Raw genomic sequence first — 18420 nt, 5'->3', positions numbered from 1 at the left:
TTGGATGTCTCTACCCCAGCACGTGGTGCTGCTAGGCCTCCTGCAGCCATGTCTATAAAGGCCTTTGCCAGGGCCAAAGCAGCCAAAACTGTTAAAACAGTACCTGTTAAGGCCCCCTCACACAAACACACTTCTAGCTCTCAAATGCTTACTCTGGCAGAGGATTTAATCTCCTTAATTAGGGGATCCCAATCTCACCCAGACAGGGCCTCTCAGCCTCCAGAAAAGAGACCTAGGACAGAGCCACCCCAGCCAGAGTGCTCTGATGATTCTGCGGATGACTCAGACACTTCAGACCAGCCAGAGGCTCCTTTCTCTACTTATGAAGACTCCGATGCGGATGAATCCATCCCATCTGCCTCTCCACCAGAGGAATTTTCCTTTGGGGAAACATTACATGCCATGAGAGAACAATTCCAATGGCAGGGACAAGATTTCTCAGATTCAAGAAAAAGGCTTAGGACCTTTCTGCACTTACCACAACACAGGCCCTTAGCTATACCTCCAGTTTTGCCTGTTGTGGATGATGCATTTAATGATGTTTGCACTGCACCTGATTCTTTACCCCCAGCCCCTGCAAAACCAGACAGATTTTACAGGGTGCCACAAACTCATCACCACCTTTTCAAGGCCCCACTTGCAGATCCTGAAACTATATCTCAGGGGCCTAAGGCAGTAGCTTCTACCTCAACAAAAAACCCTCTACCTTCTGAAAGGGAATCCAGGTCATTAGAGAGATGGGGCAAAAAAGTTTACACCTCTGCTACTCTCTCAGCTAGAGCTTTAAACTGTCAGTTTCACATGATCCAATACCAAGAGTTTATGCTTGATCAGTTAACTAAGAAACTTTCCTCTGAAGAATCCTTAGATAAGAAATATGTTTTAGAAATGGTGAATAACATACAGCAGGTTAGTAACTATTCTTTAAAATGTGGCTATGATGCACTGGAGGCTTCATTTAGATCAGCCATGACTGGCACAGTGATAAGAAGGCATGCATGGTTGAAAGAACAGGTCCTGCCGGATCATGTAAAAGCAAAGCTGTTAGATGCTCCTATGGATAAGGATAGTCTATTTGGTACTTCTGCTCAGCAAGTAATGAAGAAAATGGAAGAGAAGGCAAAATCTGTACAAACAGTTAAGGATTTCTTACAGGTTCAGCCCCCACGGTTTAGCAGAAATTGGCCTGCCAAAAATTGGTCCTTTCCAGACTCCTCAAAGAGGCAGGAATAGACGCTCTAGAGGCAGAAACCAACCCAGAGGAGGTGCCTACAGAGGATGCCAGTGGCAAGGCAATAACCAGCGAGGCACAGACACAACCACTGCCACTGCAACAGGACAATCACAGTGACTTGGCTCTGACACCGCCTACCAGGGAGCAATTAGCAGCACCTTTAGGCGGAAAGTTATCCTTATTTTCAGAAAATTGGCACTATATCACAAAAGACAAGTGGATTTTAAAAACCATAGACCAAGGCTACAGGTTCCACTTCCACACCTTACCAGTAAAAAGAGGAATGCCAAACCTACCTCCAACCCAAAAAACAGAAGCTCTAAAACAGGTAGCTCAACTAACCAAGATGAGAGCTGTAGAAAGAGTACCAATAAAACAACAGGGCAAAGGATTTTACTCCAGACTCTTTCTAGTTCCAAGAAAAGAGAAAACTTGGAGACCCATTCTCGATCTGTCCGCCTTAAACACATACATCATCTTCCCAAAATTCAAAATGCTGACCTTACAGCAACTTCTTCCCATGCTGGGCATGGAGTGTTGGCTGGTGACTCTAGATCTCAAGGAGGCATACCTGCACGTCCCCATACGACCAGATTGCAGAAGATACCTCAGATTTCTTGCAGGATCAGAGCATTATCAATTCTCAGCATTGCCCTTTGGCTTATCTACTGCGCCCAGAGTATTCACAAAATGCCTGGCATCAGTAATCGCTCATTGCAGGCTACAGGGAATCCAAATTTATCCATACCTGGACGACTGCCTGCTACAAGCGGACAACAAAGACAAGCTGACAACAGATTTACAAAGGGTCATTTGCTTACTACAAGCCCTGGGATACACAGTCAATTTAAAAAAGTCAAGACTGACCCCATCCCAGACAAGAACATTCTTGGCTGCAGAATTGGACACAGTAAAACAAATGACATTCCTGACTGCAGAAAAACAAGAACAGCTTCCTCTTTACTTCTTGGCATTAACAAAGCAGAACAAACTAACAGCAAGAAAAATACTGCAGGCCTTGGGCTTCATGGCATCATGCATAATCCTGATTCCCCATGCCAGACTGCATATGAGAAAGCTACAGTGGTACCTAAAGAATTTATGGTCTCAACACAGCCACAGCTTAGAAACCGAAATCCACTAATCCCATGCCTGAAACAGGAGTTCCTATGGTGGGCCCAAGCATGCCAGTCAAACCTGGGCTTGCCCTTCCACAACTGTCAAGCAAACCAAACCATCACAACGGACGCCTCAGACCTAGGCTGGGGGGCGCACATGTTGGACAAGTGCATACAAGGATTGTGGACTCCAGACCAGCTGCACCTGCACATAAACCAAAAAGAAATGCTGGCAGTAAAACTAGCAATCCAGAAATTCAGGCCATTCCTCAAAGAAGGCCATTTAATGATAAGGACAGTCAACACCACAGTCATGTGGTACATCAACAAGCAAGGAGGCACTCATTCATACCCCCTATGCAGAATGACTCTGGACCTTTGGAACATGGCTCTGAGCTACAACATCCATTTACAGGCAATATTTGTGCCAGGGAAAGAAAACACCCTAGCAGACATGTTAAGCAGAACCACCTCGGATGCTCACGAATGGATGCTGCACCCGGACATCTTCAAGACCATCACAAAGAAATGGGGAATGCCACAAATAGACCTATTCGCATCCCCACTCAACCACCAGCTCAGGAACTTCTGCACAAGGACGTACCACCCACGGGCATGGAGGGTGGACTCTCTATCCTTCAGTTGGAAAGGCCTGATAGCATATGCATTTCCACCTCTACCTTTGATGCACAAGGTACTACTGAAAATCAAAGAGGAACGCCCAAGGATAATCCTGATAGCTCCGAATTGGCCAAGACAACACTGGTATCCTTTGCTGAGGAGCATGTCACAGGGGATAATGTGGACAATACCCTTGATACCTTTGATGTTAACTCAGAACAACTACAACATCATGCACCCAAACCTAAAAACCTTACAACTGACTGCCTGGAACATTACTTAACAACAACTAACCCAGACTTATCTCAAAGGGTTAAAGACATTATCCTTGAAGCCCGAAGACCTTCAACAAGAAGGAACTATGCAGGAAAATGGAAAAGGTTCGTCACTTGGAGTACTGAAAGAGGAAAAGATGTGTCAAACGTAGACATTGCTAACATCCTGGAATACTTGGCAGAGCTCCTACATACAGGCCTGTCCTATTCCTCCATCAAGATACATGCATCAGCTATTTCTGCAGAATACAGCTTCGATCCACCTGTCTTCTCACATCCTCTACTAAGGCAATTCCTCAGAGGGATAAAGAATGTAAAACCTCCTAGGAAACCTCCATTACCAGCATGGGACCTGAACTTTGTGCTAGAAAAGTTGACACTCCCGCCTTTTGAACCAGCAGCAACAGCAGACCTGCAACACCTGTCATGGAAAACTGCTTTCCTACTGGCAATTACCTCAGCAAGGAGGGTTTCTGAACTACAGGCCTTAATGGCAGTGCAACCCTTCCTAATCTTCCATCAAGACAGAGTGTCCATGAGAACTAATCCTACATTTATGCCTAAGGTGGTATCAAGAGTATCTTTAAACCAGGCAATCCACCTACCTACCTACCTTCTTTCCCAACCCACAGAACAGGGGGGAAAGACTGCTACATACCTTGGATGTGCATAGGCAGTTACGCTACTACCTGGACAGAACAAAAAGTAACAGAAAAACTGACCAGCTTTTGGTAGCCTATGCAACAGGAAGGGAAGGGAAAGCAATTTCCAAGCAGACAATCTCCAAATGGATAGGAAATTGCATAAGATTCTGTTACTCCTACCATGGAAAACCAATTCCACAGAACATAAGACCTCATTCAACAAGAGCTACAGCCACTACCACAGCTTTCTTACGAGGAGTGGCAACCAAGAACATTATTGAGGCGGCTACTTGGACCTCCGTGCATACATTTGCCAAGCATTATAATTTACCTCTGTATTCCAGATCCCGAGCAGGGTTTGCCACTGCTGTACTGCAAGGGATCCTAACCACACCATAATCTATTCTTCCTCCTCCCCTAGTTGGCTATGGTATTCTACCCATTTGTTATGACTGCAGATGCATCCATGAAGGACATAGTACAGTTTTGTACCTACCATAAATGTAGATGTCCGAACTGGATAGCATCTGCAGTCAGGATTACCCTCCCTCCTTCCCCTCTGTGGTACTCCTAGGGTATTTACCCTCCTAATAGCTAGCTGGGGGGGGGGGGAGTCTCTTATGGTGTATTTGTTTGTATATATGTACATACATGCTTATTTTTTGTATTTGCCTTCTACCTTGTCTGCATACATTGGCATTTATCCAAATTTAGCCTTCCAAGAGGGCAACTGGCATCTGGGGCAAGAAACACTGAAGAAAATGGCGTTGGATGATGCCTTTATACCCGAAGACCAGCAGAGATGACGTCGGGTGAAGTGCGACATCAGCCGAAGCCGGACCCAGACTTTGGAATCCGGCCGACCGAAGGGCTGCCTGACGACAGGACAACCCATTTGTTATGACTGCAGATGCTATCCAGTTCGGACATCTACATTTATGGTAGGTACAAAACTGTACTTTCTACGTTTCCTCATTGTGATCTTATTTTTTAATGTGAAATTTTCCATATCTAGATGTTTTTGCCTGTATTTCTCTTCGAATATCTTTGAGCTGCCTTTTTTGTGTTGATTAATTTGGCTTTCTCCTCTGCATAAATATTGCACCATATCAGAGCTCTCTTTTTTTCCTCATGTCCATATTTTTTTATATCCTTCAGACATCTCTAAATTTTGTTCTTTAAATTTTCGCACTTCAGTCGCTTTTTTCCAAATGGCACAAGGTTTCTTGGACTATATAGTGTTTTTTACAGATTTTTTGTGTCTTTCGGCCTTTCCCGGTTAGAGGTCGCCACAGCGGAACTCCGGTCCGCTAAATGATTGGCAGTAGAGTTTTACGTGCTGGCTTGCCGGGCCCAATGCACAACCTTCAACGAAGGAACGCCCGTCGCCACACAGAAGACGCTCTGAGAATCGAACGGGCAACGTCTAACTGTGAGGCGGCAACGCTACTGCAGCACCACCACCGCTTATTAATGAACACAAATTTTTATTTGAAGCTTCTGACAGTTTTTCCTTGTGGAAGTATTTTTCTTTGTAATTTCTCTCCCATTCTTTTCGTATATCTTTTGTCAGGAAATTCTAGGCTTCTTGCGTAATAGTAACAATACACAATTTCTTTCTTATCCTCAGTAGTCCACTCTATCGTCCGTGTGGCTCTTTTTTTGGCCCATCAGTTTTTGTGATTTTTGTGGATTGCTACTTCCTTCTACAACAGGGAGGCCATCCTCCCCCTGGGCATGGCCTAGCCCCATTGTAGGAATCTTTCCATGTCCTGAGGATTCTACACTGGCATTTTTTTCACTCCTGGTACCAGTGCATCTACCCAGATTGGGCACTTTTTTTCTCCTGGGTCTTGCGCACCAGCTGTCCTCTTTATTTTTTAACCTACTTCTGTCCATGATGTATGCTGTATAAAATACAGTCTATATATCACTGTCATCTTGGTGAGATTTTTTGAAAAAACAGGGTCCTCCTCATGAAGGTACTCACTAGGATTTGAGGATGAATTCAGTTCCAGCAATACCTCTCTCCTTTTGCTGATTTTTATCATCTCTCCATTCGGACTTCCACAGTAGGTGTTTATTGTTGTCCCACCATTCCTCTTTACCTGGATGGCCCTTCCATTTAGAGGTTGCTTTTGGAGTTTGTATTGCTCAGGAAAGTACATTATTTTTATATCCTTTATATGGTGATTTTGCCCCTTATCTTTCAGGTTGTGCCTGTTCGGTGGTGGTAAGCATGGGTGCTAGGCATGGTCTTCAGGTTCAGTGCATGAGGTAATGGCACATGCCAGCAGAAGGCCTGCACACTTCGACCATCGGGCTGAAGAGCAAGCAAGCCAAGGTGAGGGTAATAAGAGATAAAGACCTATTTTTGCTTTCTCCAAGGATGATTACTTTACAGATCAATTGCTGTGATGAGTATAGTTGCTATTGTTGTGACCTCTTAATTGTTTGATTATTAAAATATTTGAATGTTGGAGAAAATAGCATATTCTGTAATATTACAATCAGTTTATTTATTTTCCAGATTCTGGTGGGAAGATGGATCAGACCACAGAGATGACTGCTGGAGATGGACTGGAAGAAGAAGAGGAAGAAGTGGCAGAATTTAACGGCCTTTTTCAGAAGTTGGAAAAGAAAAAAGATACTCCAAAGAATGCAAAGGTTGTGGAAGTAATTCAGCCCGAAGTATGTGAAATAGATAATCTTGAAAAGGAGGAGGAGCCTATGTTGGATGAAACATTAGAACGGAAACAAACCTTTGAGGACATGGCAACTTTACACGAAGAAGAAGATATGAAAAAAGTGTACACCCCAAAGAAAATGGACAGTCCTGGTCCAAAACACACAGACAGTCTGAATAAGGAAAATGTAGTCATTGACCCTTCTAAGGTGATGGTAGTACCAACAACAGTGATACAGTCTGCTTCCGTTCCTTTGACAGTTCAGGAAGAAGAAGAGGTGAGGAAGATTTACATTACCACTTATGTAGTCAGGGTGAATGAAGTAATTACGTCCTTGAATAAAATAATTGGCTATAATGCTTGAACATTGAAAAATGCAGATAGCCTGTAATGAGACAGTTAGTACAGTGTTTTTTTGTTTCTGCCATTTTGTAAAACATATATGTTAAGTTGCCAATCTCGCCTTCATTCTTGCTGGATGGGTTCGGAGCCGATCCTCGGCTCCGACTCGGCACTTGCTTAGCTTGAGAACTCCTTTTACCAGCTCGAGGCAACCCTATATCCCATGATGCAAGGCGAGACTACCCCAGATCTCGTTTGCCGCTTTGCGAAGAGGTCTCTTTTTTTGCCAGCTCAGGTAAGTTTGAATTTTCAAACAGTTTAGTCAGGGTTTTTGTCTCTCCCTTGTTCTATTTCATAGTGTGTAGTGTTTCTACAGCCCACCCTATTTCCCCATATATTTAAAACTTTCTTGTTATATAGTTAAGTTTAATTTTTTTCAGTTAGGCCTAGGCCTCTTTTCTTAATCCCTATCTGTGTGTGTGTTTTTGTGGGATTAATAGTGTGACTGTTTGGGGTGTGTGAGTGTTGTGTTTTACTTGGACTATGTCTAAGGAAGGAAAGGTCTCAGGCTTCAAGAAGTGTGACTCGTACTGTCAGAAAATGTCTCTGACAGACGGTCACACTTCTTGTGTTTACTGCCTGGGGCCTTTACACCTGCAGGACTTCTGTGCCATATGTCATTCTTTTAGCCAGAGAGTCCTGCAGGAGAGGAGGAACAAATTGATCCTCCGTGGCTTATTAAAGCCAGAAGGTTCACCCACTAAAACTGGGTCTAGTAAACCTTCAAAGCCACCTAAGGTTCAGGCTACAGTTGTTAAGCCTTCCTCGGTGGCTCCGACTCCTTCGGAGTCCAGATCGGCTCCGGCTGGAGCCGATCTTCCTACTTCTGATGTGGTAGTGTCGGTTCCTACCGGCTCCGACACTCAATCTACTGTTGCCTTGTCTGCTCCGGCTGGAGCCGACGTGTTATCCGGTATCGGAGCCGAGAAGCCTTCGGCTCCATCTGGAACCCAGAGGACGTCGGCTCCGATAGCTTCGTCCAAGAAGAGATCTCGGTCCCCTTCTTTAGAATCTATCCACTCTGCTCCGAGGTCTCCTCTTTTGTCAGAGCGGAGTCATCGGAGCTGATCTTCGAGATCTTCCAGGCTGTCTGACCACAATTTAGAGAGGGTGGTAAGCAGGCTGTTGAAGTCACAGGCACTAGCCCAAATGCTCCATAGCCCGTCTCAGCAGACTTCGGCTATTGCACTCCCCCTTGAACTTCCTCCTCCGACTCCCCTCCAGAGTTTGGAGCCGGAGCTTCTCGGGACAGCGACCGTGTCGGCGCCGGAACCGATACATCCCCTTTCGGCTCCGTCGTCTTCGGCTCCAATCTCCTCCATGAGACCTTCCTTGGAGGGATCCGGTCGTCGAGTTTCCCTTGTCGGCTCCGAGGGGGCTAGTGGCATCGGACCCTTGTCCGACCCGCTCTCCCTCTCGGGCTTCGGCTTTAAGCTCGGCACCGGCATCGACCTCGAGCCTTCTCTCTCGGTGGAGCCGGGAATTCCTATTTCTTCGGAACGGGAATATTCTGGCCTCCCCTGGGAGAGGAGCCTTTGAGGTGATGAGGAGTGTCCTGGCACCTGAGCCAGGTCAACGGTCCATCCCTTTAGCTCCTCCCTCTTCGGTGCCTGTTGATGTCTCTTGCCAGCCTCTTGCTCTCAGGCCCAGGGATCCATCGCCCCAGGTTTCCCCATTGGGAATAACTTCCTCTTCCGAGGTCTCTCCTGATCTCGCAGGGGAACTACCCTCGGAAGAGGACGTGTAAGAGGAAACACACAGACTCCCCTGAGTCTACAACATCTGATACCGACTTAGATGAGTCGGAGGGTTCCCCACGGTCCCCCTCTGAGGATGTCTCCTTTTCAGACATCCTTGAACTCCTCAAACAGAGGGGGAACTGGCCCTCCATTGACCCCTCAGAGGATGAGTCGGTATACCTGGAGGCTTTTGGATCCCGACCCTCCACCTCCTGGGTGTCTCCGCCTTTCGACCCGCTTATGCAAGTAGTGGCTCGGAAGGCGTGGGCAGCTCCAGATTCTGTGGAACCGGTCCCCAGGAGGCCATCCAAATTTATTACGGCCCCTTCAGACAAGCAGTTTCTTTCTAAGGGCATCTCTGTGGATGCTATGGTGGTGGCGGCGGCGGCCACCAAGTAGGAACTTTTGCGGATCCTTCAGTACCTGTCCATCCTTCTAACAAAGATTCTAGGACCATGGACAGGTATGGCAAGCGGATGTTTTCTTCAGCGACCTTTGCTATGCGTTCGCTGAACTACCTTTGTCATTTCACCAGACTTCAAAGAGATATTCTCAAGGAACTAGGTGAAGTGGTTCAGGATCCTTCAGCTGCTGGGGCTCAAGACAAGATTGCCTCACAGCTAGCAATCCTAAATTCTTTAACCAACTCCTCCATGCGGCTCATATCCTGTGCAGCCGATGGAGCGAGCAGAGCCGCAGGCACAGGAGTGGCTCTTAGACGTCAAGCCTGGATGCGGCTTTGTAATTTCAAGAGACCCTTTAAGGCGTCCTTCACCAATACCCTTTGACGGTTCGGCTTTGTTCGACCTCAGGTGAAGGAAACCTTGACCAGGTGTGAGCAAGACGGCAAAACTCTTTCTGCCGTTGGAGTCCATTTTTCCACCCTTCTAGACCCTATCCCAAGGGTCAGAAAGGAGGAAAGATGTGGTTCCGTAAAGCCCAAGGAGCAGCGCCGGACACGTGGTCAGTTTACCCCAGAGGCAGAGGGGTAACAATAATAGACGCCCTAGAGGCAGGGGGGGTCCTCAGAATCAGGGCAACAGGGAGTCTCTTCCTGAGAAGCCCTTTCAGCATCCCTGAGGTGTTGCCCGACTGTCCACCCTTGGAGGCAGTCGGGGGAAGGATATCGCTGTACCCAGTAGCCTGGCGTTCCCTTTCACAAGATATGTGGGTACAGTCGATCATATCCGAGGGTTACAAAATCCCCTTCAAAAGGTATCCCGTACCTCACCAATCCCTTCCAGACATCTCACCCGGTCAAAGGGATTTGGCAAAACAGGAGGTTTCAAAGCTCCTAGAAAAAAGAGCCGTCCAGACTGTTCCAGCAGACCAAGTAGGATCCGGCGTCTACTCGAGATTCTTTTTGGTCCCCAAAAGGACGGGAGATTGGAGACCAATTTTAGACCTGAGCAATCTAAACAGATTTGTTAAGAAGGCAAGATTCCGGATGGTCACGCTTCAGTCCATTCTGCCCTTTCTGGGCAAGGACAACTGGATGTGCTCGATAGACCTTCAGGATGCGTACTATCACATAAAGATACACAGGCGTTCCAGGAGGTGTCTCCACTTTCGGCTAGGGACCAGTCATTATCAATTCAGAGCCCTGCCCTTTGGCCTCACTTCAGCCCCCAGAGTGTTTACCAAATGCATGGCAGTGGTCACAGCTCATCTGAGACATCAAGGATTCCAGGTGTTTCCTTATTTAGACGACTGGCTCCTCTCCGCCACCACCAAGCATCAGCTTCTTCAGAGCAGAGACTACACTCTGAAGCTTTGCAAAAGGTTGGGAATATCAGTGAATTTCGAAAAATCTTCTCTGCTGCCTTGCCAATCTATCACCTTTATAGGCGCAGAGTTAAACACCGTCAGTTTGTTAGCCAGACTAACAGATCAGAGAATTCTGGACATCCAAAAATACGTTTGGATTTTATTGCAGAGCAGCAAAGTCAAAGCCAGATTGATTCTGAAAGTTCTAGGTCTTATGGCTGCGGCCATTGTACTTCTACCATTGGCTCGCTTCCACATGCGTCTTCTGCAGTGGATGTTATTCACTCAGTGGTCGTTCCAGAGCCTTCCTATGAGGCACGAAATCTTAGTTACACAATCGTGCAGGACTCATCTAACCTGGTGGATATCTTCCCCTCTACTTCATCAGGGCCGACCTTTTGTTCCCCCTCCTCCGGTTGCCACAGTCACTACGGATGCCTCTCTGATCGGGTGGGGGGGGGGGCATTATCAGGGCAGGATGGTCCACGGGACGTGGCAACCCATAGAATACCATCTGCACATAAATGTCCTGGAGATGAGAGCGGTGCTTTTAACGTTGCAAGTCCTCAACGACTTTCTTCCCGCAGGGACTATTGCAGTTCAAACGGACAACGTGTCTGTGGTCTGGTACATCAACAAGCAGGGCGGGACCAGGTCCTATCCTTTGTGTCGAGAAGCTCTCAGACTTTGGCAATGGGCAATCTCCTCTCATCGGTTTCTGATAGCAACGCACATCCCCGGCAGGTCCAACCTCTTAGCGGGCAGGCTGAGCAGAGCCATTCTCATGCCTCACGAGTGGTCTCTCAATCAATCAGTAGTGGACGAGATATTTCTGAAGTGGGGCACCCCTTGTTGCGATCTTTTTGCTACACCCCAAAACAACAAATGCCCCGACTTCTTCACACTCTTTCCCCTACCAGGCCAACCCCTGAGAGACTCTCTAACCCAGGATTGGCCCCGGGGACTTCTGTACGCCTTTCCTCCTTTCCCCTTAATTCCACAGGTCATTCAGAAAGCTACCGATGTCCTTCATGGATGCATCTGCAGTCATAACAACTGGGTTGTCCTGTCGTCAGGCAGCCCTTCGGTCGGCCGGATTCCAAAGTCCAGGTCCGGCTTCGGCTGATGTCGCACTTCACCCGACGTCATCTCTGCTGGTCTTCGGGTATAAAGGCATCAGCCGACGCCATTTTCCTCAGTCTTTCTTGCCGCGTGGCACCCGAAGCAGAAGCTGTTCGCAAGTGCCGGTCGGTCAGATCCAGAGATTACTACTACCGAATACTACTTCGAAGACTTCTAAAAGCTAAGTACCCGTTGGGACTCTTTCTTGCCTCAGCCGATGTCAGAAAAAGTCAATAACTGTTTAACTTGTGGGAAACAAATACCTCATAAAGATTTCCACTCTTACTGTTTGCCTTGTTTAGGCCCAGACCACGACGTAGCAGCCTGTTCGGCCTGTGCTTCATTCAACCGACGAATGCTTAGGCGTCGGTCGGAGTTTGCTGAACAGTTTTTCGGCTCAGATTTTGTGTACATTATGCCGTTGGATCCTCCGACTACCCAAATTGTTAAAAAACGCAAAGAAAAAGACCGACACTCGTGGTCCGCGGTTTCGGCCGAAACCATGGTTAAGCAAACCGCGAGTGTCTCGGTTTCGGCCGAAACCGAGAAAACTGATCAAAGTACAGCTGAATCAATGACTACTACTGAGGTTCCTGCTACCTTACTTGAATCGGCCTCAGAAATTTTACCTACAACAGTGGTTACTAGTGATTTATCAGACACCATCCCTTTGGATGTCTCTACCCCAGCACGTGGTGCTGCTAGGCCTCCTGCAGCCATGTCTATTAAGGCCTTTGCCAGGGCTAAAGCAGCCAAATCTACTAAATCAGTGCCTGTTAAACCCCCCTCAACCAGGCCCACTTCTAGTTCACAAATGCTTACTCTGGCAGAAGATTTAATATCCTTAATTAGGGGATCTCAATCTCACCCAGACAGGGCCTCTCAGCCCCCAGAAAAGAGACCTAGAGCAGAGCCCCCCGAGCCTGTGTCCTCTGATGATTCTGCGGATTAATCAGATATTACAGACCAGCCAGAGGCTCCTTTCTCCAATTATGAAGACTCAGATGCTGAAGAATCCATTCCAGCTGCTTCTCCACCAGAAGAATTCTCCTTTGGGGAAACCTTACATGCCATGCGAGAACAATTCCAATGGCAGGAACAGGATTTCTCAGATTCCAGAAAAAGACTTAGGACTTTTCTGCACCTTCCACAACACAGGCCCTTAGCTATACCTCCTGTCCTCTCTGTTGTGGACGATGCATTTAATGATGTCTGCACTGCACCAGATTCCTTACCTCCAGCCCCTGCCAAACCAGATAGATTTTACAGGGTACCAGACACTCATCATCACCTATACAAGGCCCCACTTGCAGACCCTGAAACTATATCCCAGGGGCCTAAGGCAGTAGCCTCGACCACAGCAAAAAACCCTATTCCTTCTGAAAGGGAAGCCAGGTCTTTAGACAGATGGGGCAAAAAAGTTTACACCTTAGCTACTCTCTCAGCTAGAGCTTTAAACTGTCAGTTTCACATGATACAATACCAAGAGTTTATGCTTGATCAGTTAACTAAAAAGCTATCCTCTGATGACTCTATAGATAAGAAATATGTATTAGAAATGGTAAATAACATACAACAGGTTAGTAACCATTCCTTAAAATGTGGCTATGATGCACTGGAGGCTTCATTTAGATCAGCCATGACTGGCACAGTGATAAGAAGACATGCATGGCTGAAGGAACAGGTCTTACCGGATCATGTTAAAGCTAAGTTATTAGATGCTCCTATGGATAAGGCCAGTTTGTTTGGTACACCTGCCCAGCAGGTAATGAAGAAAATAGAAGAAAAGGCAAAATCTGTACAAACTGTTAAAGATTTCTTGCAGGTTCAGCCCCCAAGGTTTAGCAGGAACTGGCCTGCCAAAAATTGGTCCTTTCCTGACTCCACAAGATCCCAAAGGGGCAGGAATAGACGTTCCAGAGGCAGAAATCAATCCAGAGGGGTGCCTACAGAGGACGACAGTGGCAAGGTAATAACAGAGGCACAGACACAGCCACTACCACTACAACAGCACAATCACAGTGACTTGATTCTAACTCCGCCTACCAGGGAACAAATAGCAGCACCATTAGGCGGAAAATTAACCTTATTTTCAAGAACTGGCACTATATCACAAAAGACAAGTGGATTTTGCAAACCATAGACCAAGGTTACCGGTTCCACTTCCACACTTTACCAGTCAAAAGAGGAATGCCAAACCTGCCTCCAAATCAAAAAACAGAAGCTCTACAGCAGATAATGCAATTAACAAAGATGAGAGCTGTGGAAAGAGTACCAATAACAGAACAAGGCAAAGGATTGTACTCCAGACTATTCCTAGTTCCAAGAAAGGAAAAAAGTTGGAGACCTATTCTCGACCTGTCCACCTTAAATACATACATCATTGTCCCAAAATTCAAAATGCTGACCCTTCAGCAACTTCTTCCCATGCTGGGCAAGGAGTGTTGGCTGGTAACTCTAGATCTCAAGGAGGCATACCTGCACGTCCCCATTCGACCAATTTGCAGAAGATACCTCTGATTTCTTGCAGGATCAGAGCACTATCAATTCTCAGCATTGCCCTTTGGCTTATCTACTGCACCCAGAGTATTCACAAAATGCCTGGCATCAGTAATCGCCCACTGCAGACTACAGGGAATCCAAATTTATCCATACCTGGACGACTGCCTGCTACAAGGGGACAACAAAAGCAAGCTGACAACAGATTTACAAAGGGTCATTTACTTGCTACAAGCACTGGGATACACAGTCAATTTACAAAAGTCAAGGCTGATACCATCCCAAACAAGGACATTCTTGGGCTGAATTGGACACAGTAAAACAAATGGCATTCCTAACTGCAGAAAAACAAAAGAACTCCTCTTTACTTCTTGGCACTAACAAGACAGAACAAGCTAACAGCAAGAAAAGTTCTGCAGGCCTTGGGCTTCATGGCATCATGCATAATCTTGGTTCCACATGCCAGACTACATATGAGAAAACTACAGTGGTACCTAAAGAATTTATGGTCCCAACACAGGCACAGCCTAGAAGCAGAAATTCCACTAATCCCATGCCTAAAACAGGAGTTCCTATGGTGGGCTCAAGCATGCCAGTCAAACCCAGGCCTACCCTTTCACAACTATCAAGCAAGCCAAACCATCACAACAGACGCCTCAGACCTAGGATGGGGGGCTCACATGCTGGACAAATGCGTGCAAGGATTGTGGACGCAGGACCAGCTTCACCTGCACATCAACCTAAAAGAAATGCTGGCAGTAAAACTGGCAATCCAAAAATTCAGACCATTTCTCAAAGAAGGCCATTTGATGATAAGGACAGACAACACCACAGTCATGTGGTACATCAACAAACAGGGAGGCACTCATTCATACCCCTATGCAGAATGACTTTGGACCTTTGGAACCTGGCACTCAGCTACAACATCCAGTTACAGGCAATATTTGTACCGGGAAAGGAGAATACTCTAGCAGACATGTTAAGCAGAACCACCTCGGATGCTCACGAATGGATGCTACACCCGGACATCTTCAAGACCATCTCAAAGAAATGGGGAATGCCACAGATAGATCTATTCGCTTCCCCTCAATCATCAGCTCAAAAAATTCTGCACAAGGACATTCCACCCACTTGCATGGAAAGTGGATTTGCTCTCCTTCAGCTGGAAAGGTCTGACAGCATATGCATTCCCACCTCTTCCCTTGATACACAAGGTATTACTAAAAATCAAGGAGGAACGTCCAAGGATAATCCTGATAGCTCCAAACTGGCCAAGACAACACTGGTACCCATTGCTGAGGAGCATGTCTCGGGACAAAATGTGGTCAATACCCCTGATGCCTTTGATGTTAACTCAGAACAACTACAGCATCATGCACCCAAACCTAAAAACGTTGCAACTGACTGCATGGAACATCACATAGCAGCAACTAATCCAGAACTTTCCCAAAGGGTTAAAGACATTATCCTTGAAGCCCGCAGACCTTCAACAAGAAGGAACTATGCAGGAAAATGGAAAAGGTTTGTCATTTGGAGTGCTGAAAGAGGAAAAGATGCGTCGAATATAGATATTGCTAACATTCTGGAGTATTTGGCAGAGCTTCTACATACAGGCCTGTCCTATTCCTCCATCAAGATACATGCATCAGCTATTTCAGCAGAATACAGCTTTGATCCACCTGTCTTTTCACATCCTTTACTCAGGCAGTTCCTCAGAGGGATCAAGAATGTAAAACCTCCTAGGAAACCACCATTGCCAGCTTGGGATTTGAACTTTGTGCTAGAAAAGTTGACACTCGCACCTTTTGAACCGGCAGCAACAGCAGACCTACAGCATCTATCGTGGAAAACTGCTTTCCTACTGGCAATAACCTCAGCAAGGAGGGTTTCTGAACTTCAGGCCCTAATGGCAGTACAACCCTTCCTAATCTTCCACCAAGATAGAGTGTCCATGAGGACTAATCCTACATTTATGCCTAAGGTGGTATCCAGAGTGTCTTTAAACCAGGCAATCCACCTACCTTCTTCCCCAACCCACAAAACAGAGGGGAAAGAATGCTGCATACCTTGGATGTACATAGACAGCTACGCTACTACCTGGGCAGAACAAAAAGTAACAGAAAAACTGACCAGCTTTTTGTAGCCTATGCAACAGGAAGGGAAGGAAAAGCTATTTCCAAACAGACCATCTCCAAATGGATAGGAAATTGCATACGATTCTGTTACTCCTTCCATGGAAAACCAATTCCACAGAACATAAGGCCTCATTCTACAAGGGCAACAGCCACTACCACAGCCTTCTTACGAGGAGTGGCAACCAAGGACATTATTGAGGCGGCTACTTGGACCTCCGTGCATACATTTGCCAAGCATTATAATTTACCTCTGTATTCCTGATCCCGAGCAGGGTTTGCCACTGCTGTACTGCAAGGGATCCTAACCACACCATAATCTATTCTTCCTCCTCCCCTAGTTGGCTATGGTATTCTACCCAGTTGTTATGACTGCAGATGCATCCATGAAGGACATAGTACAGTTTTGTACCTACCATAAATGTAGATGTCCGAACTGGATAGCATCTGCAGTCAGGATTACCCTCCCTCCTTCCCCTCTGTGGTACTCCTAGGGTATTTACCCTCCTAATAGCTAGCTGGTGGGGGGAGTCTCTTATGGTGTATTTGTTTGTATATATGTACATACATGCTTATCTTTTGTTTGCCTTCTATCTTTTTGGAAACATTGGCATTTACCCAAAATTTAGCCTTCCAAGAGGGCAACTGGCATCTGGGGCAAGAAACACTGAGGAAAATGGCGTCGGCTGATGCCTTTATACCCGAAGACCAGCAGAGATGACGTCGGGTGAAGTGCGACATCAGCCGAAGCCGGACCCGGACTTTGGAATCCGGCCGACCGAAGGGCTGCCTGACGACAGGACAACCCAGTTGTTATGACTGCAGATGCTATCCAGTTCGGACATCTACATTTATGGTAGGTACAAAACTGTACTTTTTGAGGTCCAAGTTGATTCTCATTGCCCCTTACTGGCCTCGACAAATTTGGTTTCCGACTCTGCATCGTCACCTCCTGGTGCAGCCCTGGCATCTGGACCCAGTTCCGGATCTTCTGATCCACCAAACGGGTCAACAGCACCGGGCCATTCGTTCTCTCAACCTCACTGCTTGGTTGCTCCACTTCCTTCCCTAGCCAGGCTTCCTATGATCTCTGATCCTGTCAGAGATATCTTAATAGCTTCTTTGAAGTCGTCCACCAGAACGGTTTATGCTAGCAAGTGGCGACGTTTTTCCCTTTGGGCAAACTCCAGGCACATTGATCCCTTTACTGCACCTGTGCATTCTGTTTTAGACTTTCTAGCTGAAGTTTTTCAGTCAGGATCTTCTTCATCAACAGTCAAAGTTCAATTGGTGGCTATTTCCAAATATCATGTTGGCTTGCAAGATCATAACATTATGTCACATAGACTATGCAAAGCTTTTCTGAGAGGAGTTTTTCTCCTGAAGCCTCCAATAAAACATCCTCCTCCACAATGGGATCTGAATGTATTGTTAGCATCCTTGATTTTACCACCCTTCGAACCGTCTGCTTCATGCTCCTTGAAGTTATTGACCTGGAAAACTATATTCTTACTGGCTGTCACTTCAGCAAGAAGGGTATCCGAGATTCAAGCTCTCTGCATCCGTTCCCCTTACTTTGTTTTTCACAAGGACAGGGTATCCTTGAGAACAAATCCATCTTTTCTCCCCAAAGTTGTTTCTCAAACTAATATTAATCAATCCATCGATCTACCAGTTTTTTCCCAAATTATTCTGACAGAGCTGAACAAAAGCTTCATTTTTTGGATGTCCATCGTCAGCTCAGGTATTATTTGCATAGAACTAAACAATTCAGGAAATCAGACCAATTATTTGTCTCCTATGCAGAAAACAGGAAAGGTCTCCCAGTATCAAAAGTGACCTTATCCAGATGGTTGTCTTCCACCATTTCTTACGTGTATTCGCTCAGAGGCAAGCAACTACCCTCTAAACCGAAGGCACACTCAACCAGGAGCCTATCCACTTCTACAGCCTTTAAGGATAGGCTGCCAATTGATACCATTTGTGCAGCAGCTACTTGGGCCACTCCTCATACCTTTGTCTCTCATTACAAATTAGATTTGGCCTCCAGGGACAGAGCCAGTTTTGGTTCCACAGTTCTCAAGAGTCTGTTCCATTGAGCCACCCGGGCTACAGGTGCTAGGGACGCGGCCCCATCCAGCAAGAATGAAGGCGAGATTGATAACTTAACATTTAGAAGT

The 18420-nt window shown here is 46.4% G+C and overlaps 1 protein-coding gene across 1 annotated transcript in view; it reads left to right on the top strand.

Moving 5' to 3' along the window:
- Positions 1 to 18420, top strand: part of LOC122789725 (U3 small nucleolar RNA-associated protein 14 homolog A-like) — a gene marked incomplete at its 5' end in the record, with an annotated part of 741986 nt that overhangs the window by 489768 nt on the left and 233798 nt on the right. The window contains 1 exon segment of the mRNA XM_044057160.1: positions 6423 to 6856. Coding sequence (XP_043913095.1) covers positions 6423 to 6856 — 434 coding nt within the window.

This window comes from Protopterus annectens, chromosome 15.part0, assembly GCF_019279795.1.
Source record: "Protopterus annectens isolate FY-2018-M chromosome 15.part0, PAN1.0, whole genome shotgun sequence".
NCBI lineage: Eukaryota > Metazoa > Chordata > Ceratodontiformes > Protopteridae > Protopterus > Protopterus annectens.
Note: the sequence above shows the minus strand (reverse complement) of the source record. Positions and strands in the feature narration are given on the sequence as shown.